The sequence below is a fragment of the Odocoileus virginianus genome, chromosome 13 (assembly GCF_023699985.2).
Source record: "Odocoileus virginianus isolate 20LAN1187 ecotype Illinois chromosome 13, Ovbor_1.2, whole genome shotgun sequence".
NCBI lineage: Eukaryota > Metazoa > Chordata > Mammalia > Artiodactyla > Cervidae > Odocoileus > Odocoileus virginianus.
In genome coordinates, this window is record NC_069686.1 from 17,339,018 (window position 1) to 17,364,546 (window position 25,529).

General features: G+C 43.5%; 1 protein-coding gene across 6 annotated transcripts in view; it reads right to left on the bottom strand.

Moving 5' to 3' along the window:
• The window catches only part of RAPGEF4 (Rap guanine nucleotide exchange factor 4), a 316,724-nt gene that overhangs the window by 62,529 nt on the left and 228,666 nt on the right, over positions 1-25,529 (bottom strand). For all 6 annotated transcript variants that reach the window (XM_070476011.1, XM_070476009.1, XM_020896336.2 and 3 more), the window contains 6 exons: positions 25,143-25,326; positions 7,763-7,847; positions 5,189-5,249; positions 2,506-2,582; positions 1,946-2,092; positions 51-166 (listed from right to left, as the gene is read on the bottom strand). In XM_070476011.1, the coding sequence (XP_070332112.1) occupies positions 51-166; positions 1,946-2,092; positions 2,506-2,582; positions 5,189-5,249; positions 7,763-7,847; positions 25,143-25,326 (670 nt within the window). The remainder of the gene's footprint in view (positions 1-50; positions 167-1,945; positions 2,093-2,505; positions 2,583-5,188; positions 5,250-7,762; positions 7,848-25,142; positions 25,327-25,529) is intronic.

Genomic DNA, 25,529 nt, shown 5'->3' on the forward strand with positions numbered 1-25,529 from the left:
TGAAAAGGTTAATCATAGTCTGGCAATTGCAGTGTTGGAGGCAAACCTACTTTTGCTGAGGCTGTGAGTTTCCTTGATTAGAAGCCCTGTTCCCTGCTGGGACCTTCTCCAGCACCAAGACATCTTGGTCATGTTCTTTAAGTCTGACTGTGTTCGCCTCAACGTCCTGCAAATACAAATTACACCACATACAGATGCTGCCGTTTTCTCAGACAATGACAAAAATTTCAAATGCTTCAGAAACTCATTTTCTGCTTGTGATGCTAATTGTTGCGTCTACAAATTAAGTCATTTTCAAAGTCAGGGGCTGGAACGGTCAGAGAGGACCAGATGAGGTTGGAGGCACGTGCATTTAAAACACTACTTTTACCCACGATTCAGAAAATCAGCTGAGGAGAGAGGAGCGGTGGTGCTCAGAGGAACCTCTGGGAGAGGGCGGTACAGTGAAGAGAGAGGAGCCGAGCCACTTAGTCTCTAGAAAGCTATGTGGCAAATAGCACTCCACTTCCACAGAATTCTTTCATTCTGATTATCTTCTGAGGGCATATAGTTTTCTTAGGAGTGGCATGTTTTCCCTCTAATCAAAAGACTTTTAAAAATATCAGTTTAAAGCTTGTTAAAAATATTTTTCAGGTACTTGGAATAATTTTATAAAGTACATCCATGATAATGGTCATAATCTGATTCTTTCAAAGAATTTTGTGGCTGAGTGTAAAATCCATGTGTGTAAACTTTCAAAGTGTAAAGTTCAAATTTCAAAGTCATTTAAAATAATTTATTAAAAAAATTTAGTGTGCTTTTTCTCATCCTTTGGCTCCTATTTGAAGAGCCAGGATAACAACCAAGTCAAATTCCATATGGTGGGTTTTTTTCCCCTACATTATTTAATTTTTAACTTAATTTCATTTGCATTAAGAGAATATATTCCTAACACAAATTTTGTTGTCAGGAATCTTGCCAAGAAAGGGTACGGATAGGTGTCCACACATAAGGAATGGGAATGAGACTGTAAATCATCATTAAGTAACACCAAAGGTACCAGAAAGCATAGAAGGTGCATTTAGGATTTTAGCGCAGGATACGGAAGGATGCTCAGGCTGGGAGGGGCAGAGGAGGAAGTCCGCTCTGTGAGCTGGCAGGGATGGGATAAGAGCAAAGTGATCCTGGAGGGAACAGTCTCTCTGGATGAGGGGGAGAGACCACAGGCCACCTGAAAGGCCAGGACCGCTGGCACGCTGTCAAATGCCCAGCAATCCACAGACAGGCCTCCACCACTTAAGTTGGACTGGCCCTCTCAAGGGAGCAGGAGCTGGATGATAGTAAGAACCCAGGGACCATCTATTCTAAATGTCACCCACTCTCACTAACACTGTCACAATACTACCACTCCAACTATTCTTCACCTACTTGTCAAAGTCTGAAATTCCTTGAGAGTGAATCAATTTGATGTAAAGTACTTGAAATGAAAATGCTTGGTGGAATAACCATGGTGGACATTAATTGCCGCTAAAATGTAGTCACTAAATAAATTCAGAGGGTGGGAGAGGATATAAGCTTCAGATCTGGGAAGAGATAGGAGGTTTAGGATAGAGAAACATACGGAGAAGGAGGTGAGGACAGACACAAAAGGGGAAGCCTAGGAGAGCAAAGAGAAATGTCTCAGACTGTGGTATTTTGCCAAGGCATCTCTGTGTTTTAATGCTCATGAACTGGTTCAGGTGTGTGCAGGGTTGTTTGGTTCAGAACCGTGTGACATATTTACAGCTTTACTAGAACATCACCTCTGGACCCCAGAACCCACACCATCACACTGAACATAGCGGGTCTGTAAACAAGGCTCTTTGGCCCTAGAGCATTCATTAGTCACCGTGATGCTTGAGTCCTTCACTCATCAGGCAAAAGTGGCAACAGGGAGCCCCTCGGCCACCCTGCACCTCAGACTCACCCTCAGGATCCGGTTGAAATCCTCCTTGTCCACTCTTAAGAAATGGCAGTTATCTTCTCTCAAGACGATGGAGGCAGCTCTCGGGGCATCATTCACTAGGGCTAACTTACCAAAGTCATCGCCCTCATGCAGGGTACAGACCACCCCCTGGAGAGAACAAATCATGCAGATGAAGGTGATCCCTGGAACAGGGCACATACCCACCCGCCTCACACCACAAGCGCCCCTGCCTCGAAAACACTGAATATATATCAACAGGTTGTACCCGGAGATGTCACAGGGGAAAGGATCACATAATTATAATGTCTCATTTTTCTTTCACTGAGTAATATGTGCTAGGACCTGACTTACATATATACATTGTAATCCATGAGTCCTAGAAAGTTCAGTGCTACTCTGAGTATAAAAATTTAGATAATATATGACTAGAGAGGCTATAATGTCTTTTCTACATCAAGTAACAATGTTGTAGTAAGTTTAACTATAGCATTACATTGTTAATACTTAGAGTCAGTAGTAAATGCAGCATAATAAAGTTTCAAAAGAAAAAATATATATACCTTGCCATAAATGACTACATTCACTGATCCTTTTAGAATAATGTACCATGAGGTGCCTTCTTCCCCTTGGTTAAATACTAGACACAAAAAGAAAAAAAGACTTATGACAAGAATAAAAACACATCAATATAAATTACAGCTTATCAAATCATCATTTTAAAGGCCTCAGAATTATGCATTTAATTCCAGAAGGAAAAAAATACTAGCAAATACTAACTTATTCAGGTGGAATATTACTTCCTTTTCTTTAGAACATGAAAGAAACAGAAACACTGTACTCCTTGCTGTATTCTACAGATATATATTTACTATTAATTCTCCATCAATCCATTCCTTAAAGCAATACACCTCTCCCCACAACTCATCAAAACTTACACTTCTCCCCACAACTCATCAAAACTTACTAAGCTACTGAACAGAGTTTTTATAAGTAATCTGACCAATAACACGAAGTTTGTTGTTGTTTAGTTGCTCAGTCGTGTTTGATTCTTTTCTGACCCCATGGACTGTAGTCTGCCAGGCTCCTCTGTCCATGGGATTTTCCAGGCAAGAATACTAGAGTGGGTTGCCATTCCCTTCTCCAGGGGATCTTTCTGACCCAGGTGTCAAACCCACATCTCCTGTATCAGCAGGTGGATTCTTTATCACTGAGCCACCAGGAAGCCCAATGTGAAGTCTGAAAACTTGCAAATCAGCACTACATATTGTTGATGGATACATATCTACATACATTTTTAAAAAATGGGTTGGAATGATAACCATACGATATAGGGTAGGAGTTACCTTGGGGAGGAAAATAGAAGAATGAGATAAAAAAGGAAACAAACTCTTCAAATGGAGAATTTCATTTTTTAGAAAATATAAAAAATGAAAATATGAAAAAACACAGTGTCAGGTTAGTACTTGATAAAAGTGCTTTTTAAAAGGGGTTTGTATTAAAAAGATGGTAACGATAACCTTATATGCAAAATAGAAAAAGAGACACAGATGTACAGAACAGACTTTGGGACTCTGTGGGAGAAGGCGAGGGTGGGATGATCTGAGAGAACAGCACTGAAACAAATATACTACCAAGGGTGAAACAGATCACCAGCCCAGGTTGGATGCATGAGACAAGTGCTCAGGGCTGGTGCACTGGGAAGACCCAGAGGGATGGGATGGGGAGGGATGCGGGAGGGGGGATCGGGATGGGGAACACATGTAAATCCGTGGCTGATTCATGTCAATGTGTGGCAAAAACCACTACAATATTGTAAAGTAATTAGCCTCCAACTAATAAAAATAAATGAAAAAAAAGTAAAAGGGGTTTGTAACAATCTCTAGTGATTTGTCTGAAATACTTAAATATTTCATGATAAAATGAAAACTGTCAGTAAGATTGAAGAAAAAGCATAAAAGAAGTTGTAAGTTACCAGTAATCATAAACATTTTTTAAATGTTAATGTGAACCTTTAAAAAGTAAAGAAAAAACATTCTTATTAAAGTAACTATCAATGTTAGATATACACTTCTGAGGACTAAAAGTAAGACATTTGAAACATTGATGTTAACTCTTTTTTCTTTTACAATTCGTGGTCTCTGTTTATTCGACTAACACAGCTCAATCTGAAGAAAGAGCAAGATTTTCCAAAGAAGGTCTCCTGAAAAGTTAACAGGTGTCCATTAAAAACGTTTTCTGTATTTCCTTAGGTTAAGGCAGGATCAGTTTAAGTGGTGTGAAATTTTTCCTTACTGTAGACTGCTGAGGAACAGAGCATGCTGGCGTGTCCTACAATTCTCCAAGAGAGATTAGAGGAGGTGTTCGTGTCCTGAATACACCACTCACCATGTTTTCCAAGAATGGTTTTGTAGGATGAGTGGGAAATGCCAGTCGAAATAATTCTGCTCACATTTATTAATATGAAATTTCAATGTCTTAAGAGGCCTTCTGGCTTCCCCAGTGGGCTCACACAGTAAGATATCCACCTGCAATGTGGGAGACCTGGGTTCGATCCCTGGGTCAGGAAGATCCCCTGGAGAAGGAAATGGCAACCCACTCCAGTATTCTTGCCTGGAGAATCCCATGGACAGAGGAGCCTGGTAGTCTACATTCCATGTCGCAATGAGTCGGACACAACTGAATGACTTAATACTTTCACTTTCTTGCTCCCAAATATGATCATAGAACTAGACTACGAGGTACTTACTGGAGAGATACTACATATTAGTACTGCATAAATATCTGGGCAAAGAAATTCTCTCAGGCTTGCAGCTCATATTGGAAGCGTGAGAAGCAAGCAGGATAGTACGCTCTTCTAACTAGCCTCTCAAGAGACGAATTAGGTCTTCTCAAGCCACAAAATTGAAGTGAGGTCACTGTGTAAAGGTTTTGCTTGCACTCTCCCCTGAAGACAGTGTGACTTCATCCCACCCTCTTTAAACACGACCTTGAGCCAGCAGGGGAGGCAGCAAGTGGAGATGCTGGCTGGTAAGCCCTCCCATGCTGGTACCCGACACCCAGCAGGCTCTAGAGCCACAGACATGCTGGGAATAATCACGGGTCCAGAAAAACAAATGTGCCACGTGACATCCTGGCAGGTCTGTCCCAGGCCTAAGAAAGGGGAGCGTTTACAGTCAGGGTCCAGTGGCACATGCTCGGGAGGGGGCAAGCCAGGCACCACGCACCGTTACAGCCTTCACTTACACACAGTCCCTCCTTTGGCATGAGACTCAAAAATGAGCACACCTGCTAACTCCCGTTTCACCTAGAAGAAAAAGAGAAAGAATGCAGGGAAAAATCAGATTTTGGGGTGTGGGGAAGGGACTTGCTCTCTTTCTGAACAGCGCCAACTTCCAAACAGCCGCCTCCCACTCTGCCTGGCTTTCCTCCCACCTAGAACCACTTCCACCACATGTGCCACTAGACTTTTTTAAAAACTGAAGTATAGTTGATTTACAATATTTCAGCAAAGTGATTCAGTAATACACATATCCTTTTTCTGATTTTCCATTTTATTTTATTGTAAAATATTGAATATGATTCCCCATGCTATACAGTAGGACCTTGTTATTTATCTATTTTATATGTAGTAGTTATATCTGTTAATCTCAAATTCCAAATATATCCCTCTTTCCCTTCTCCATTTGTAACCATAAGTTTATTTTCTACATCTGTGTGTCTGTTTTATAAATAAGTTCCTCTGTATCACTTTTTTTAGGTTTCACATATAAGTAACATGTGATACATTTGTCTTTCTCTGTCTGACTAACTTCACTTAGCATGATAATCTCTAGGCTCATCCATGTTGCTGCAAATGGCAAGATTTTGTTCTTTTTCATGGTTAGTAGTATTCCATCACATATGTATACCACATCTTCTTCAGTCATACATTTGTCAATGAACAGTTAGGCAGCTTCCATGTCCTGTGCCACTAGATTCTTGAAACTTTTATGAAAGCTATTTTATATGCTCATTCATACAAGATCAGCTTCCCAGAGATTGTTTACAACATGGTCGCATGTGCATGAGCTAGGCAACTTCTCTGCCTATCTTTTGTCTTGGTGAGAGGGTGAGAGTATCCACAGTATCATATAACTCTTGCTCCTGGAGGTTCTTCCTTGCATCACACATCATGCATAAGTGCAAACATGTTAGAAAACTCAGTGTCTTGAAGTTGAATAATTAAGCTTAAATGTGGGAGGAGATTTTTTTAAAAATATTTATTTATTTATTTGGCTCTGCTGGGTCTTAGTTGTGGCACATGGCATCTTCAGCTGTGGCACATGAGATTTAGTTGCCTGACCAGGAGTCGAACCCAGGCTCTCTGCGTTGGGAGCAAGGAGTCTTAGACACTGGACCAAGAGGGAAGTCCTTGTGCAGAGATTTTGATAGCTGTTTCTTTTTAAATTCCAAATCCTGGTCCCAAATTATGGCTCTGTCTCCCTAAGAACCAAATAACCTGAGAACATCCACATTGCCTAGGGACCTGGGGTTTGAGGTAGAAGCCTTCCCTTCCTCTCTACTACCCATGATTCTTCCAAGGCTGCGGAAGTCAGAACACATGCAGGGTGGAGACCCAGACAGCAGGTAGGGCACAGGGATCTTCCCTCACTCCCCTCCCCAGCATGAGCTTGTGGGGCCTCTGCAGCGTCCCTTACAGATGCAGGAGCTCCCTGGGTGAGGCCCCTGGGCACTGGATGTGTCCCATCGTGGAGACAGTGAAGGTGACAGGGTGGTTGGTGGGAGGGTGCGAGGGTGGGCTGGACCAGACCCCTGGATGCTCCGTGTAGGTGAGCGAGCTTCCTGACCCGAGGAATGCAGGCAGTGGGAGCAGGTGAAGGCAGCCCTGTCTGGGTTAAAGGGGGAAGGTCTGCAGCACTCCACTTGGGGTTGTGGTGAATGCCGCACTGCTCTCAGCAGAGACCTGGGCTTTACAGCCCAGAGCGGGGCCTGCAGACGCTGCCGCCATGGGGCACTGACACCTTGGTATCACCCAGTGAGCTGGGAATGAAAGACCAATGAGCCAGGCAGACACTGCTGAGGAGCCTGGCATGCCATTTGTGAACATGGCATGTAATCTGTAGACGTTGAAACAACTTCTTTTTATTACCATCATCCTCATTATTATTAATTATTAGCATATAGGAGACTTACATTGCCTGGAACTCATGTTTCTGCATTCCTCCTATGGCAGGAGGCATTTCTGTCCACTGCTTTTCTATAATATCCTAACCATGTAAACGTTCAGAGTCAGATACAGGCAAGACACAGATACCAGCAAGCGCTGCTCTTATGCCCTAAAACACCTGAACCAATGCTCTTTGGCACCTTACACTTCTTTTCTCAATTGGGCAGCAAACCTGGGTGGAGCCGGCCCCCTGGGCCGGGCCAGGTCATCTTGACTTCTCTCGCTGCTGCCCCATATGGCTCTTTATTTCATGGAAGGGACTGAAAACCTATCTTAAGGCCTGGCTCTGGGGTGAATTACGGCAGGTTCCAAGGCTCGGGAAGTTTGAAGTATATGCTCCAGTTCTACTCTCATCAGGCGGCTCTAATGTTTAGGGCAACTACTGAAAAGATGATAAATACTTGACCCTTCTTTGGTGATTGTGTGTAGGTATAACTTCCTTAGCATCTCAGGAGAGCGAGAAGGGGTGATTTATGAGGTAGAATTTAGGCAACCCTCTTCCTCCCTCAGACTATAGCCCTCTCCCCCAGTCCTAACAGTGCATTTAATTCAAAGTGCCCCCAACCATGCTCAGCTGAGAGACAACTTACTGTGGTAGAAAGATGGGATAAGGCTTTAATGTGAAGGAGCTCTTCATAGATAATTTCTAGGTCATCCACGGTCCTCTGTCCAGGTCTACAAAGAAAAAAGTAACAAGGAAATAATGAGATGAAAGTCATTACTAGAGTTTGAAATAAAGAAGGGGCTTCAGGGGTCAGTAAAACATGTTCAGGGAATTCTTAGGAGAAATCCTGATAAAAAGACCCTGGCAGAGGGAGAGATGATGCTATGATAATTCCGACAGGGAATTTTGACACGAACCTGTTCCTTGATGGAAGGACATGGAAGAAATCAAAACTGCACCTAATCCCCTTCCCTTCCAACCTCAGAGGGAGGAACATCTCTGCTCACATCATAGTTGGCTAACGCAGATCTCTTACTTTGTAGATGATGATTCTACAAAATTACCTTTCATTACTACCTTAATCAAGATCAACAAACTTATCTTTTAACATCAGCAGGAATTGCTGGTTCAATCAACTTGACTGACACAAATTTCTTAGAATTCTATGTGATATCTTAGCCTAGAAGAATAATGCTGCTATCGCTGTTGTTCTGGGTTGGGTAATATGCTTCTACCACAGGACTTAAAGGACTTACACAAACAATGTTTTCTCACCTCCCTGTGGAGGTGAGGACATGAGATGAGCAGAAAGCAAATAGGAGTGTGTAGAATTATTAAGAAAGGGAAAGGAGGGAAGAAACATCACATTCTCCAAACTCTGCCATGGTCTACCACTCTTCCATGAGATGTTAATCGGTATACTACGCAGTTTTTTTTTTCCTATAATTTATTCTAAAACTACTATCGTGTACCTTGCCTTTAAGAATGAGGTTTGGACAAATGATGGACATCTTGGCATGGGAGAATTGAGAGGATTTCTGATCATCTTTCATGTCAGAAATCACTAATCATGTTTAATTTTACATCAATGGGAAAAGGGATGATTGGTCAGTAATTTGGATCTTCTATTGCTCTCTGCAATACAAGGAACCCTAAAGTTGTTGAAACTAAACAAACAAACAAACAAATGTGTTATTAATTCTGAGAGCTCTAGGAAGTCACTCTCCACATTGGTGGTCAGGTGGCATTTCAGTTCAATTGCTCATTCGTGTCCGACTCTTTGCGACCCCATGAACCGCAGCACGTCAGGCCTCCCTGTCCATCACCAACTCCCAGGGTCCACCCAAACCCATGTCCATTGAGTCGATGAATGCCATCCAACCATCTCATCCTCTGTAGTCCCCTTCTCCTCCTGCCCTCAATCTTTCCCAGCATCAGGGTCTTTTCCAAGGCGGCATTTACTCTCAGCTAACTATTGCAGTCACGAGTGTTACTTATTACATAATCATCACCCATGTTATGCACTGTCCTAAAATTTCAGTAACTAATGGTATTATTCAGTGTTACAATATACAAAACCTTTAAACCTCAAAGAGCTACCAATGGTGTTCCATCATTACACTGTACTAATGTTCTTTGGGAACATTAGTCCCAAAGAATGTTCTTTGGGAATTCCCTGATAGTCCAGTGGTTGGGACTCCATGCTTTCCTTTTACTGACGTGGCCTGGGCTTAATCCCAGGCCAGGTAACTAAGATCCACAAGCTGTGCGGCATGGCAGTTAAAAAAGAAAAAAGAGTAAATCTTTCCTTGATCAAGTAAATTCAGGAAGCCTTGCTGCTGTACTGAGCAAAGCACTGAATTTAGAGTCTGAAGATCAGGTTTTAACCTTCGTGCAACCCCTCACCAGCCACGTGACGTCAGAGACTCAGTTCCTTCTGTAAACTGGGGATAGTATCTTCCTGAGAGTGATGTGAGAGCTAAAGGAAGCAGCAAATAGGAAGGCATCTGCATATTCATCTGTGTAAGTGAAAAAAAAAAAGCAGCAGCGTGATACCCCAAACTCAAGCCCTTGCATAAGAAAAATGAACTTAAAAATTAAGTATGACCTTTGGTTCAGTAAATTATATCTAGAACTTAGTCAATTATTAGATAAGTACTTTGAGCTACTAAAACTGAATTATAAATATTCTAAAATAGTTGCATTAGATAATTTGTAACTATATCGTGGATCAAAAGGGGGCTAATCAGAAGAAAACTCTTTGTATACCTTGGGCATTACCTTCTCAAGGACAGTTTTAACATGAACCAACGGATATGATAGCCTTCTCTTACAGAAACAACAGACGACTGTTTCTATGTTTCCTAATCCTGCCTGTACAAAGACAGGTACTAAATCCACGAACCAGGGAGATGCCAGCCAAGTTCACCTCCTGCCAAGGATTACCACTTAAGGACACATTGTGGAACGCAGAAAGTATGGGACCCACAAACACCGAAGGAAAAGCTACGGCCACAGGGATTCTGAAGGAGCCAGGCCTTCTTAGTAAGGGGCCTAATCTACTACTTGACTTAGACATGGGGATTTTGAAGCTAGGACCCTTGGAGATTTAAAAGTCAATTGCATCACCTCAGTCCATCTACTGCTACAGAGGCAGCTAGCGTGAAAGCCTCACGGTGGGTGTAACAGGATTATGGCTCTTCAGCACAAGGAGCAGCCCCGCTGTTCCCGCTTCTTGACATCAGCTGCAAATGGCGCGGGCCCTCCTAAAAGCCTGGCTAAAGGAGAAAACAGTCACCAGGTCTCATTCTCACCTCCACCGTGCAGGGGGTGGGCATTACGGAGGGATAAGAAAAACCAGTCTGGGAAAAGAAAGGACAGAATGTAGCTCTAAAATCTACATCTGAATTCAGATTCAGAGCTGAAATTTGGGGAGCCGATGTCTACAAGTTTAGGAAGAGGGTTCACATGGGGATCAACATGAAATCCACACTGATCGAGTCTTACAGATTAAAAAATTAAGTGCTGCCTTTAAGATCTACAAATCCCATTATGTTAAAAATCACTGAACTTCATCCAAGAGTTAAAATATGATGAGCAATGTCAGACCCTCAATGCAGCACACTGGGAACTTGACAGAGTGGGTCAAGGCTGCTCTTGGAGTTGTTTAGTCTTAGGACTTGCATCAAAGTGCAGGAGGAAAGAGGTAGAGATGGTAACACTGAAGCTATTTCCAACCCCCTCCCGAACTCCGCACTGCCCCATACTACCTGTGCCCTGTCTGAGCTCTCCTTGCCAAGGCTGCTGGCCTGCTGGCTCTCTTCGGGTCTGCCAGCCATCTCTCCTCAGGGTCTTTTATCGTCTGTTTCTCTGTTCACCTCGTGAATCGTGCTGTGCCCCAGGCTGTCCTCAGCTCTGTTCTCACTTCCTTCTACCTTGTCTCCCTGGGAAAAGCCCCCAACTTTCATCTATGTGATGCTGAGACCTAAATTTTAATCTCCAAACAGATTTCTTTCTTGAGCTCCAGTAGCTTCCTGACCATCAATTCCAAGACAACCCACAAGCTCAGTCTGTCCAGAAGTGCTCCCTCATCATCACACAAAAGTTTTTAAGTTGGTCTCAGTGGCTTTTCTAGACTCATCTCTCCTCTCTTCACACCTTTCCTCCTGGCTAATGTGCTCTGTGCTCCAGGCATAACTGGATATGCCTCCAGTTCTAAAACACGCAATGCTCTTTCACACCTCTAAGACTCTTCACATGTTTTTCTCTTTGCCTGGGATATTTGTTTTCTGCCACAGGCCCAGCTCAGATGTCCCCTCTCTGAGGCAAAACTGGTTCTCCAAAATTTATTCTTCCAAGGCACATGGTCCAACTGCTGTTGCAATTGAAACATACTCTGAAGAATGTTATTTGCTTAGAAATCCATGACTCTACACTGCTCTTCTCAAGAGAAGCAGCATCTGGTGTGCAAAGGGTACTGTGTTAATAATAGAAACAGGATTTGAGATCTAAAATAGGAACTTCCTAGGTACCCAATTGGTCTAATGCTTGGTTCCTACATCTGTAAAAATAGCGATAATAAATAGGATTGTTGTAAAGATTGAATGAGCTAATATACACAAAGCATTGATACGCGGGAAATATGGTGCCCATGCAGGATGACATGATAAAGTGGGAGTATTCATCCAATACGTCTCATTGGATGAATGCACGAGTTTTCGTGATTCCTGCTGAACTCAGGGTTTGCCTGAGGGAGGTGGCAGCAGTACCAAGGACCAGTTCTTGTCCTGTGACCTGAAGGCCTTATGCTCTGTTATCCTCCCCACTGAAGGTCCAGTAAGACAAGCTGCCCATGACACAATTTTCTTTAACTATAGTACACATATGTGACGTGCTAAGCAGTTAATTATTAATGGAGGGATGAGACATCATGAAAATGTTGGACCTGACCTCGACCTCTTTCTCCAAATCCTATTCAAAGATAGAAAAGACAGATTTTTTTTTGATAGGATTATAAATTTACTCATCCAGTTTTAAGAAATTATCAGCTAAAGCTACCCCATCTAAGTCAAGTTCAGTGGGGGCCTAAACAGAGATGACCATCAAAAACCAAGCAGCACCTGTTGGACTGGATCCTTGCTCTGGTCAGAATTTTGACTGCCATGCTAAACATATAATAGGAAAGATGTTTTAAAATCCAAAACGGCACTAAAAATAAGTCACGCCACCGTGACAAACCATAAAATAGTACTATCAGCAAGATCGGAGTGTTTTGGGAATTCTTGGGTGATGGGAAGCAGATGGGGATGGAACGGCTGAGAGAGTCCTGGAGGTAGACACAGCTTTGCATTCACAGAAGGAAGACAGCACCGCAGATAAGACAAGGGCAGGAGAAGGTCCCAGGGGTTCATCAGAACACTGCCCCACACAGGGCAGGGGCTGGCGAGCAGCAGGCTGCCCAGGCTCCAACTTGAGAACTGCCAAGACAAATGTCCAGGAGCGGCCTGAGAAGGAAGCGGAGCCCTGGGCCCTCCTGCCAGACACAGAGGAGGGGGAGAAGTGGGAGCTCTCCCAGGAAGGACTTCCTGGGAAGGGCTTCCTTCCTGGGAGAGCCTCCTGAGTTTGGCAGCTGGTGGGAGGACGGAAGGAAGGGGTTCAGCCTGCCTGCTCCCCATGTGCCTCTCATAGAAAGCAAGGTCTGTCCCGAAGCACAGCCCCCACTGCCTTCAGGGGCGGGGGTGCTGTTGGCCAATCTGTAGAGGCCCACGTGGGACTACCCCTGGTCCTCCATTCTTCAGTAACCAAAACCAAGAAATAAAGACTTCCATGGGGCTTGCTGGATGTCCTGGAGAAACCCATGACAGCCATGTGAAACCAAATGGAACAAAGCCTAGAACAGTTTAGTCTCTGAGTCCTAAATAACATTCTGAATGAAAGGGGGAAAAAAAAAAAACAAGCCTGTGGTCTACAGTGGTCAGTGTCATCACAGGCAGGCCACTGTCACTGGGTGATCCACCCAGACAGCAACCGTCTTTTTGGTCCTGTTCACAGCACATGTTTTGACGAGGTGAGAGAAGTCAGGACGGCAAGGTGAGCAGAGACTGGCTTTAGAAAACAAGTACCTTTACAGTTGACAAAGCAACAAAAGCATTCATGAGAGGTGTGCCGTGAGGGGTTTCCATCAACATGTTGTTAGGGTTGAAGGTTGAGGGAGGTCCCAGGGAGGAGGCCAGATGGAGCTGAAGTCGGTGTACCGTCCTGTGTCCATGAGTGGGAGGCAGATGGAAGCCCCTCTCTCAGCCCAGCGGCCCTAGAGCTTGTGGCTGCAGCAACGGAACAGGCCGAGCCTTGGCCGGGACGCCGGCTCACAGCTGCTGTGCCATCTGGTGTCTCAGAAAAGACCTCTCTGCTCTGGCCTCAAACAAAGCTTCTCCCCTCCACACGCCCCACCTACTTCCCCACCATCACCACTGAACAAAGTCACGTTTCACAAGCAGGTTTCTTGTGGCAGACAGTGGCATTGAGTACCTCTCATGCTTTGGTCTTTGTGGGGGCAGACAGGAAAGAAAGATGGAGAAGGGATCCCACATATCAGCTCCCAGCCTGTTCAAAGAGTCATGAAAGGGTCCCCAGGGCTGAAGGCAATCTGGCTTTCAAGAGCCAAGGGAACACTGTGCCCCGATTGAGCAGGAGGAGGGACCTCGCATGTTACCTTCACAGAGGACCTGCGAGGCCGGGGAAGTGAATCGGCTCTCTGGCTGCTCTGAGTGGCAGCACGTGAATGTACCTGGTCTTTACTTGTCCTTCTCCAGATGTCACAGCGAGAGGCATTAGGCATCCCTGCTTCTTTACAAACCTGCGTGGTGCCACATTGATGGGGATTTGTAGGATCCTGCTGGGGAAAGGCCTAGTTTCTGCAGGGGACGCATTCTGGTGGCAATGTCTAGTTACAGACAAGATAATAAACGGGGGTGGAGGGAGAGGCATTTTCTACATTAAAGGATGGAAGGGCTCAGGTGATATCGGAAGCTGCTGGTAAATACAGTTTTATCAAGGAATTTATCAAGGTCAGAGACAGAGCTCTTCGGTTATTGGAACGTGGATAAAATGAGGGATTTGCCCAGGCCCCAAGCAGGCACGCTGGCATGACCAGTGGTAACCTGGGCAGGTGAAAGACAAATAACCCAGTTCTTCTAGACTTGTCACCCAGTAGACCTATTCCCTGGTGCATGGGAAAAATACCCAGAAAAGTCAGTGTTATAAATATGTAAGACCTGGTCAAGCACCAAAATAAAGGAAATGCTTTACTATTTTTCTCTTGGGGCTGGAATGCTTTATTTTGGTGGTAACACTCCACCTCAGTCCACCTGATTCTCCTGCTTTCAAGTCATTTCTCAAGTATGGGTCACTTTCCAATGCTTTTAAAAGACTTTAGATTAAACTCTTCCACTTCCCTTAAAGGAAAGTTTGGAGTGGTTTCCCACCCCCTTGTCTAACAAACCAGCACAATGTGTTTGTTTCTTTGCTTCACCTCCCAGGACACTTGCTTCTTAAGAGTTAGCTCTTAAGTATTTGAGACATTCCCGGAGCCTGGTGATGGGCCATTTAAGGTATCCTGCTCTGCTCTGTCGGCTCATTTCCCTGCCACACCACAACCCTCTCCCCTTACCCTCAACCCAGAAAAGGACATTTTAAGCTTATCAGATACATTTTCTCCATTCTGTTTTCAAGGTTTTGATCATCTTTACTATCATTATTCTGAATTCTTTTTCAGGTAGTTTGCCCATTTCCTCTGCATTTATTTGGACTTCTGTTTCCAGTCTGTTCCTTCATTTGTGCAGTATTTCTCTGCCTTTTCATTATTTTGTTTTAAACTTACTGTGTTTGAGGTCTCCTCTTCCCAGGTTTCAAGGCTGAATTTTTTCTTCCTTTTGGTTTCTGCCCTCCTAAGGTTGGTCCAGTGGTTTGTGAAGTTTCATATAGGGTGAGATTTGTGCTGAGTGTTTTTTTTTCTTCCCTCTGATGGGCAGGGCTGAGAGAGGTGATAATCCTGCCTGCTGATGACTGAGTTTGTATTTTTGTCTTGTCTGTTGTTTGGATGAGGCGTCCTGCACAGGGTGCTACTGGTGGTTGGGTGATGCCCGGGCTTGTGTTCAAGTGGTTTCCTTTGTGGAAGTTCTTACTATTTGATACTCCTTAGGGTTAGTTCTCTGGTAGTCTAGGGTCTTGGAGTCAGTGCTACCACTCCAAAGGCTCAGGGCTTGATCTCGAGTTTTATGTGGTTCTATATATTCTTTTCTAGTGGTTAGGTACTCTGGTCTCCTCTCAGCTGGTATTCTGCAAGCATTTCTGTATCTGAAGGTGTATTTCTGCTATATCCGTGGAAAGAGATGTACTCCACATTCACCTACTCCTCTGCCATCCTGTTTTTCCCTTTTAAGCTTATCAGATACAATTAGACATTCTCCAGTTCTGACAGCAAACCCCGTGTACATGGGGATTCTTCCCTTCTTTGTGAAGTCAGAAACGAATGCAGTTTAGAATGCTGTTAAGGGTAAAAGTCTCGAGGATATTTGGGAGAAATGAGGTTATCCCCACCAGGACATGGGGTAAAGGTTCCATAATTCAGTGCCTCTGAGGCTTAAGTGTTTGGGGATATTGTGATTTGAGGTTTTTCAAGTTCAGAAGCTGAATATGCCAGAAATTCTCCCAGCAAAAGTGTTTACTATCAGAGCACAATAGAAGTGTACCATTAAACCTTTTCAAAGGTACAGCCACAAATATTTTCCTTTAAAATACCTAAGCAGCAAGTTTAGAAAAACAAATTCAGATGGAAGCAGATAGTTATAGCTACCTGCCTTTGTGTATGAGACATATATATCAGATAGAAAATGCAAACATTTTTTGAGGAGATGCTATGTGGGTGCATTATTTTTCCTTTATACAAATTAATTCTTCACGAATCAGGGACAGAAAGATATTTCTTTGCATGCCACTGCTTGTTCAGTAAATCCACCAGAGAAGAACTTGAGGCTATCTGTTAGAGATGAAATATTATTATTCATGAAAAAAAAAAAAAGAATGAAATTGGATTTGGAGTAAGCAGACTTGGGCTCTGTCCCTGGTTTAGCTACATATACTACTGCGTGATGAAGAAGATACTCAGAATGCATGAAGCTCAGTTTCTCCATCTGTAAATTGTGGGTAATAACATTAGCACTATTCTGTTCACACAGTTAGTCTGAGGTTCAAAGAGGGGATGTAAATGAGGTCACTATATAAAAGGTATAGTGCAAATCATATTTAATTATTATGTTTTGTCTATGATCCTGGCTTGGGTGTTGATATGAACTTTTTCTACAGTAGATGATATATTTGAACTTAATTCAGGTCTATATGGTCTTCCCTGGTGGCTTAGATGGTAAAGAATCCACCTGCAGTGCAAAAGACCTGGGTTCGATCCCTGGGTTGGGAAGATCCCCTGGAGAAGGGCGTGGCAACCCACTCCAGTATTCTTGCCTGAAGAATCCCACAGACAGAGGAGCCTGGTGGGCTACAGTCCATGGGGTCACAAAGAGTTGGACATAGCTGAGCAACTAAGCGCAGCACAGCATATAAAGCTTTCATTTAATGAACTGAGACTAGTCTGTAGTAACTATTTTAAAATCAGATTTCCATGACATGTTTCCTCAACAATGCTCAACGAACAAAGCCAAGAGACCGTTTTGAAGCCTTTTTGGCCTGGGACAGGTGGTAGACCGCAGAACAGAACACAGACTCGAGTCAGAAAGACCTGGACCAAATCCCGAGTCCCCCTCTTTCAAGATAAACAAGTGATTTAACATAAGCCTCATTTTCCTTATTCATAAAATGAGGATAATATTACTAACTACCTCAAAGATCTGTTGAAAGAACAGAATCAGACAATTGTTGAGAACAGTGCTTAGCACACATGTGTTCAATAAATGTTGGCTGTAATTAAATACTATTGTATTTGTTTTTCCATTTACAATCCCTTGTGAAACTGGGAGAGAATAAGAAAGATAGCGCTAAGTTGTGTCCGACTCTTACGATCCCACAAACCGTAGCCCCCCCAGGCTCCTCTGTCCATGGGATTCTCCAGGCAAGAATACTGGGGTGGGCTGCCATTTCCTTCTCCAGGGGATGAGAGTAAGTAGGTATTAAACTCATGTTATAGTTTAAGAGACTTGTAATCTGAAGATGTTGGGGGACTTACTGGTAACTTGCTGAGGCCAGAATCCAGGGCTCTTGTGCTTAGTATGGGCTTTCACTTTATTTAGCAGACACTTAGGTCAAATGCATGTATCTCAAAAGCTGTCATTAAATTCTCAAAATGCCATTAATTCTCCTTTCAAAAAACTCAGTATCCGGCATTGTATCTTTAGTCTCGGGCCCTCCAATCCATTCTCTACAGATAGCAGAGAAACCTACCTACTGCAAAACTGGCAAGGCCACACCTCCCTCTAAACTAGTCAATCGTGCTCCAATAGAAATAATATACAAGACACACAGAGAAGCCGGCCCCCTTCAACCTGACCTTGGCCCAACTCTCCAGCCACGTTCACCCACATGCCTGTGCTGGGGGCACCCCTTCGGTTCCTTACTGGAACTTTCTTGACATTTTTCTGGCCCCACCTACCCCTGCACCCCTGCGAGGCTAGGAATCCTTTCTTTGCTCTAGTAAGAAGGGCACTTCTTATTTTCTGCTGTGGTTAAAAAGAAAGGTTTTGAGAATCAACCTAAACACCCAACAATGACAAACTGATTGCACTAAGGAGTATCCAAAGGATAGACTACCATGCACTGATTAAAACTCCCACCTTTAAAACATATTTATGGTTAAGGGAGAATGCCATGCTATATTATTAAGTGTAGAAAGTGAGGAACTGAAAAATAACCAAGGGATAGGTACCAAAATGTTAATGATAATAATCTCTGGAAGAGGTGGTTGGCAGGTGTTATTTATTCTTCTTTGACTCTTTTTAGTACTTTCCAAATTTTCTATGCAATGAACAGATCAACTTGAACAGTAAAAAGTCATAAAAATCTTGAGGCAATCTAATAATGATGACTAAACTGTAAACAACAGCTATATCCATCTTTTTCTCTTCCAAATCTGGATCCTAATAGCATCAACCCAAAGGCTAGTTCTTGGGCATGTAAAAACATGAGGAACAAGGAGTAAACTGCTTTCACAGGGGAAAGGCAAATTTAAACTCTAGAGACGGCCCACTTAATGCACTCATTTCTTCTGGTAAATTCCACAAGCTTACACTTAGGGAACAGCCGTCTTTTCAGGAAAAACAAAGGCAAAGTTCATCATGCAGTGAAGGAAAAGACTGCACAGTGAATTTTTTTATTTCCTAAAGATCAGTTCTTTTAGTCATGCTTCTGTTTTCATTTGATTTGCATCTAAGGATGGACTTTTTTTTACTCTGAACATTCTCTTGGCATATCCCAACAGAAATCACAAGCCTAGGCACTAATGGTTTTAGGCTTGCTAATCTGGGTTCCACTGAAGAAACAAATTTTCCAATAACTATATCACACCCTCCAAAAATAGCCTGGACAGGTAAAGACTATTAAAACAGGCTCTGCTAATGAAGAGAAAATACACAACCTCTCGTGTGCCCTCTAGAGCACGTGTGTGGAACAGCAGGTGGTGGCTGTCTAAACAACTCTTTCTTCCTTCTGGTATTTTCTCATATCACTTGATTATCTTAAATGGTTTCCTTTCAATATCATGCCCCACAGTAAATGTTAGAAAATATTACTCAAGCACATGAAATGAATGAACTTAAGATTATGAGTTTCTGACCATTTGGTAGACTCCAGAACCTGCCAGCAATTCAAATATACAAGATAATATATATAAATATATATATTTGTACATATTTCCTGGTGATTGCAGCCATGAAATTAAAAGATGCTTGCTCCTTGGAAGAAAAGCTATTACAAACCTAGACAGCATATTATAAAGCAGAGACATTACTCTGCCAACAAAGGTCCATATAGACAAAGCTACAGTTTTCCCAGTAGTCATGTATGGATGTGAGAGCTGGATCATAAAGAAGGCTGAATGCTGAAGAATTTATGTTTTTGAACTGTGGTGTTGGAGAAGACTCTTGAGAGTCCCTTGGACTGCAAGGAGAAAAAACCAGTAAATCATAAAGGAAATAAATCCTGAATATTCACTGGAAGGACTGATGTTGAAGTGCCAATACTTTGGTCACCTGATATGAAGAGCCAACCCATTAGAAAAGACCCCAATTCTGGGAAAGATTGAAGATAGAAGGAGAAGGAGACGACAGAGGACAAGACAGTATGGCATCACTGACTCAATGAACATGGGTTTGGGCAAGCTCCAGGAGATGGTGAAGGACAGGGAAGCCTGGTGTGCTGCAGTCAATGGGGTTGCAAAGAGTCAGACACAACTGAGTGACTGAACAACAACAAATATAAATTTATGTGGGCTTCCCTAGCAGCTCAGTGGTAAAGAATCTGCCTGTAATGCAGGAGACTTAAGAGACACAGGTTTGATCCCTGGGTTGGGAAGATCCCTTGGAGAAGGGCATGGCAACCCACTCTAGTATTCTTGCCTGGAGAATCCCATGGACAGAGGAGCCTGGCAGGCCACAGTCCCTAGGATGGCAAAGAGTTGGACATGACTGAAGTGACTGACTACACATAAATTTATATATAATTTATAAAATACATATATATAATTTCATTTCCCCCCCCTTCTGCTCAGGCCCAATTGACAAGCTTCTAGGCTTTTAGGGAATTTCAAAATTTCAGACAGACCTAGAATTAGATTCGGGAAATGGCATCTACTTCATTTCCCTCCTGCCCTTAGGCTGTTTTCTGATAGACAGTTTCTAAACAGTGGAGAACTAGGTCTCACTTTACTCGGAAGAGGAAGTTGGGAGCCTTGTATGGCAAGCGCCTTCTTTGTCTCCTTGAAACCTCTTTTTGTCCAGCTGGCCTCAAGCTTATAACATTCTGTTTATCTGCTCACCCCACATCTCTTTGTCCACAGTCCTCTCCAAAGTACTTGCACAAAGGTAGCCAGAATGTATGTTTCTGCTGGTAAGGGTCTCTACTGTATCTATTTGCTGCAGGGTAACCTCTTGTTTTTAGACTTAAAAACAAAGCAAAATCACAACAATAAGCTCCAGAAGCTCATTTTAGGTTTGTTGGCCCTGTCTGGAAGCTGCAACAACAGCGCCATCAAACTGTCACTGTTGTTCAGCACTTGCCCCCAAAAGCCACCCAGGTCTGCACCTGTGAGGCCTGGTGGGCATTGTGAGTCACTCTGCCTGCCACCACATAAAAAGCTAATTTCGCATTCAGAATAACTGTTTTTTTTTTTCAATACCAATAGCAACAAGAGTGTGCCAAAAAATTTCCCCTGAAGCTCTATTCTGTTTTTTAAACTACAGAACATTCTTTCATAGTTTGACAGTTAAAATGCCGCAGTTAATGTAATAAACAGAGAATTTTTCTAAGTAGCCTGTCAAAACAAGTGACACTTTTTTTTTCTTTTGCTAGCGAGTCTCAGATTCAGAACAATAGGAAGTACCTTTCAAAGCAACATCTTCATTATACAATCAAAATCTCAAAGTAATCTTCTCATCAAAGAATATTGTGTTATTTCTTTCCCAGTAATTATCAGAGTTCTGCAACCTCCCTGGCAGTGGTGACTATTATAAAATGCAGCTGTGCTGAGTTACAATACTGGGGGCTCCCGCCCTGGTCAATATGGAGGCAATGCAGCTCATGCCTCCACATTTCCTAGTGACTTGGCAGTTGGGGCAGTCAAAAGTCAACATTTCCAGGACCAGTGAATATACCGTCAAGTTCCCAGGAGCAAAGGGCTCAGCTGCTCTCTGCAAGGACAGCAGAGACAACAGTAATTCTTGATGAACTCAGCTTCTTTTCTTTCCACTTAAAGTACAGTAGAAGTTCCAAAGGTTATTATCTGATTAAAGATTGTGTGTGTGTGTGTGTGTGTGTGTGTGTGTGTGTAGAGTCAGAAGTCTGTCTCATAAAATTAGATTCCTTCTTTTTCACTCTTCCATCTCTTAGGGACAGTCATTCACATAGAAATAAAAGCTAAGAGTACTGAGTCACAAGAAGAACTAGCAGTTTAATTCCAATGTTTGAAGTTTCATAAAGCCTGAAAAGATGGGACAATCCTAAGGGCACCCAAAATGATGTATCTTGGGATACTGGTGAAATCTGTAATCTATAGCCAGAGATGGGCTGGAAAAGCCCAAACTTCGTAATGTAACTTTCTCTGAAGGATCTCTGAGTTAGTGCTGTATGGAAGGAAAAGAAATACAGGCTACTCTTTCTAAGGGAGACTCATGACATCAGCTCTCAGGCTCTTGCAAGGGTGAATCAAACAATTAGCATGAATATCCCTAGCATGCTGTCTTCCTTCCACACAGCCGGCGCTCCATGTTTGTGGCATCCAAATCTAATTTGGGAGTGCCTAACTCCCACCAGGTGGCGCTAGTGGTAAAGACCCCTGCCTGCCAATACTGGAGATAGAAGAAACATGGGTTCGATCCCTGGGACAGGAAGATCCCTTGGTGAAGTGTAGGGCAACCTACTCCAGTATTCTTGTCTGGAGAATCTCATGGATAGAGGAGCCTGGGGGGCTACAGTCCATGGGGTCGCAGAGTCAGACACGACTGAAGCAACTTAACATGCACATTCCACTGGATTACAAACTCTCCAAAGGCAGGAGCCATTTCACTACTTTCAAAAAACCTCTTTGGCAGGTGCTCAAAAATATATGTGAATTGAATGGCATTTCTGTCTCCCCTGAAGCAACTGCGAGCTGAGGGAACATCAGAGCTGGAGCTTTATGTTCATTTGTTCATTCAATCACTCAGCAAAGGTTTGCTGATAGTCTGCGTGATGTAAGGCACAGAGCTTGGGATATGCCCTTTTCTAACTTTCACATCAAGTTCAATTTCCCTCTTCAGATTATGTTCTATTGATATACACTACATTTGCCTTTGTAGCATGCAATGCAGCTGTTATTAAATGATTATTTGCATAACTAGTTGTTCACGGTCTGGCTCCTGCCCTAGACAGAAAGCTTCAGGCTGGGGGTGCAACCCTCTAATAGTTTAATGCTGCAGCCTTTGCAACTAACTTAGTATCTAGGACAAAATAGATGTTCAATAAATATTGGTTAAATGACTAAATAAATGAAGTAAAATGAGCTATGCCTTTACCTTTAAGAAACCCAGTTTACAATAATGTTTCTCAACAGAGGCTTTTTGTGCAGGGCAGCTTATTTTGTAGTGTTCTAGGTAGTGGAGTGTGTTCAGGTCCTGCTACTGCCCAGCAAATGCCAGCAGTATGGCCATCAAAACCCCCTCTCACAATTTCTGATGCCTGCCCCTTGGGGCTGGCCTGCATCTGTTTGAGAACCACGGTGTGATATGGGTTTGAATGAAGGTGGCAGCAAGAAGGGACAGAGCCAGGACATGAAGAGGAGGTAAACAAGGGACAGTGAGACGCGGGAGCATAGGGAAGAGGGGAGAGAAGCGGTCTAAGAGGCAAGAGCACAGTTTAGAGTGAGGCCCGTCATCTGAGTTCCCCAAATCCAGGGGACTCTCCTGTCTCTCCACGCCCCGCCCCCACTGCCCCCCGTCATGGTCCTCCAGGGCTCAGGGAACGTAAATGCTGGGCAGGTTTCTTGAGTACAACTCATGATGATATCAGTGAAGCGCTGGCTTTTCTGTTTGGTAATTTTGGATTTTCCAGCAAAATTTTTGTTTGAAGAAAGGGTTTTGAAGTTAAAGGAACTGAGAACCATGGTTGTGGAGTTAAGGATGATGATGCTAAATGAATAGAGGGAAGGCCTCTGAAACACATGGTATGGGATTAAGAGAAAGTTGTGGCAAAAAATGAGCTATGCTGAAGAGCCTCCTTGCAGCTCAGAGTAAGGGCAAGGGAAAGGAAGAATCCTGGGGAAAGGGAAAAGGGTGCAGTGAGAGGCTGCTGGGAGGGGGGGCCCACACCGGGAAGCTGGTCTGAGGGACATGGGAGATGTGCTAAAGTGCAATGCTTCTGTTGAGACCCACTGATAAATGGAGGTTGGCCAAGTTGGTGACTCAGAGTTGACACCCACAGCTGGCTGGCACCAGTTGCCGGGTGGAGTGGGATTTCATTTCCAGCAGAAAAACATAAGCCCTGTGTACAGTGGTTGTAGGACCATATGCCAAGTCACCCTTTAGTGAGAAGGTTTCCCTGAGGCTAGAGCTGAGGCACATGCTTCTTTGTATGCCCCACAGGGATAGTGGAGTGCCCCAAACAGCTGAGCCCTGAAGAACTGATGCTTTTGAACTGCGGTGTTGGAAAAGACTCTTGAGAGACCCTTGTACTACAAGGAGATCCAACCAGTCCATTCTAAAGGAAGTCAGCCCTGAATATTCATTGGAAGGACTGATGCTGAAGCCCCAATATTTTGGCCACATGATGCATAGAACTGACTCATTGGAAAAGACCCTGATGCTGGGAAAGATTGAAGGCAGGAGGAAAAGGGGACGACAGAGGATGAGATGGTTGGATGGCATCACTGACTGGATGGACCCGAGTTTGAGCAAGCTACGGGAGTTGGTGACGGACAGGGAAGCCTGGTGTGCTACAGCCCATAGGGTCACAAAGAGTCAGACACGACTGAGCAACTGAACTGACTGACTGACTGAAACAGAGGAAGGGCTCAACAGAGTCTTTCCGGATTGATCTGATTCAACACTTGAGGGTCCTCAACTTTAGCGAGCAGGTTGCTACTGATGGTCAGGTAGGTTTAAACTGAGCTGGATGGGAAAGAGCACCTCACTGGACGAATAAAGGCCCTGAAGAGTTAACAAAGCAGTGGTGTCCTCTTGTGTCTTTAAGATGAAAATCCTGATTCTAAGAGATTTATACACCCTTATGTTCATTGCAGCACTATTTACAATAGCCAAGACATGGAGGCAACCTAAATGTCCATCAACAGGTAAACGAATAAAGAGGTGGTACATATATATTGATACAATGGAACTCAGCCTCAGCCATAAAAAGAATGAAATAATGCCATTTGCAGCAACATAGACGGACCTAGAGGTTTTCATACTAAGTGAAGTAAGGCGGGCAAAGACAAATGTTATACGGCGTCACTTATATGTTGAATCTAAAAAGTAATACAAATGAATATATATATAAAACAGAAAGACTCACAGACATAGAAAGTAAACTTATGATTACCAAAGGGGAAAGGGAGGGGGGAGGATAACTGAGGAGTTTGGGATTAATAGATGGAAACTGCTACACATAAAATAGATAAACAACAAGAATTAACTATATAGCACAGGGAACTATAGCCAATATCTTGCAATAACCTATAATGAAAATAATCTGAAAAAATATATAGAACTGAATCACTTTGTTGTATGCCAGAAACTAACACAATATTATAAACCAAGTGTACTTCACTTTTTATTTATTTATTTTTTTGTACTTCACTTTTTAAAAAAGAATGTGCCTTCAAGTTAAGGAGAGAAGGCTCTGCATGGGGCAAAAGAATGTGCTGAATGAATGAATGTGGCATAGGAGAACTGGCATGAAGTCTACAGTCCTGACTCCTCTGTCCTACTGCATTAGAAAGAAGGAGGCTGCCACAGTCTGGCACAGAAGCAGAGCAGTTTCTGTTTGTCATGGACCAAAGGTTGTTTAATATGTGGACTCCGTCTTGACATCCTGAGTCAATTGCTAAAAGTCTCTAGAGTTTTAACTCATGCAATAAGGGAAATGGAACTATTTGGCTCAAACATAGAAGAAAATGACAGGAGGCAAACCCTACTGCATCGCCCCTTTGTAATCTCTCCTTTGGCGCTGGGTGAAGTCAGGCCAGGACTTTAGAAGTCAGCCTCGTTTCCCTCTGCGCAGGTGCAAGCCTCACACAGGGCGGCCCCAGCGAGCTGCTAAGGGCTCTCACTCACGGTTTGCGAAGGACCATCCTCATGTGGGCGTCCGGGCCCATCTGCGACAGCAGCAGCAAGGTGTCCTGCAGCTCTTCATCACATTCCTTCTTCTCGTCCTCCGTAGGCAAAGGGGCGTCCTCGTGCTCATCATCCAGAAATCGATAAAATAAATATTTGTCTTGGAAGTGATGCTCCTGATCCACTACGGGAAACATGGGGGCAAGCGTCAGCTGTGGGCACCTCTGCCTCACAGCCCGTTTACCAGAAACGAATGGATGGTGTCCAATGAATGAATGGCAAGACAGCCAAGTGGAAGCAAGGCATTGGGACTCCTCATCCTTTTCCCGTGGCCTCGCCCAGGGTGGCGCAGCTGGAAGACGGGGACCTCCCGGCAGCAGTCATGCA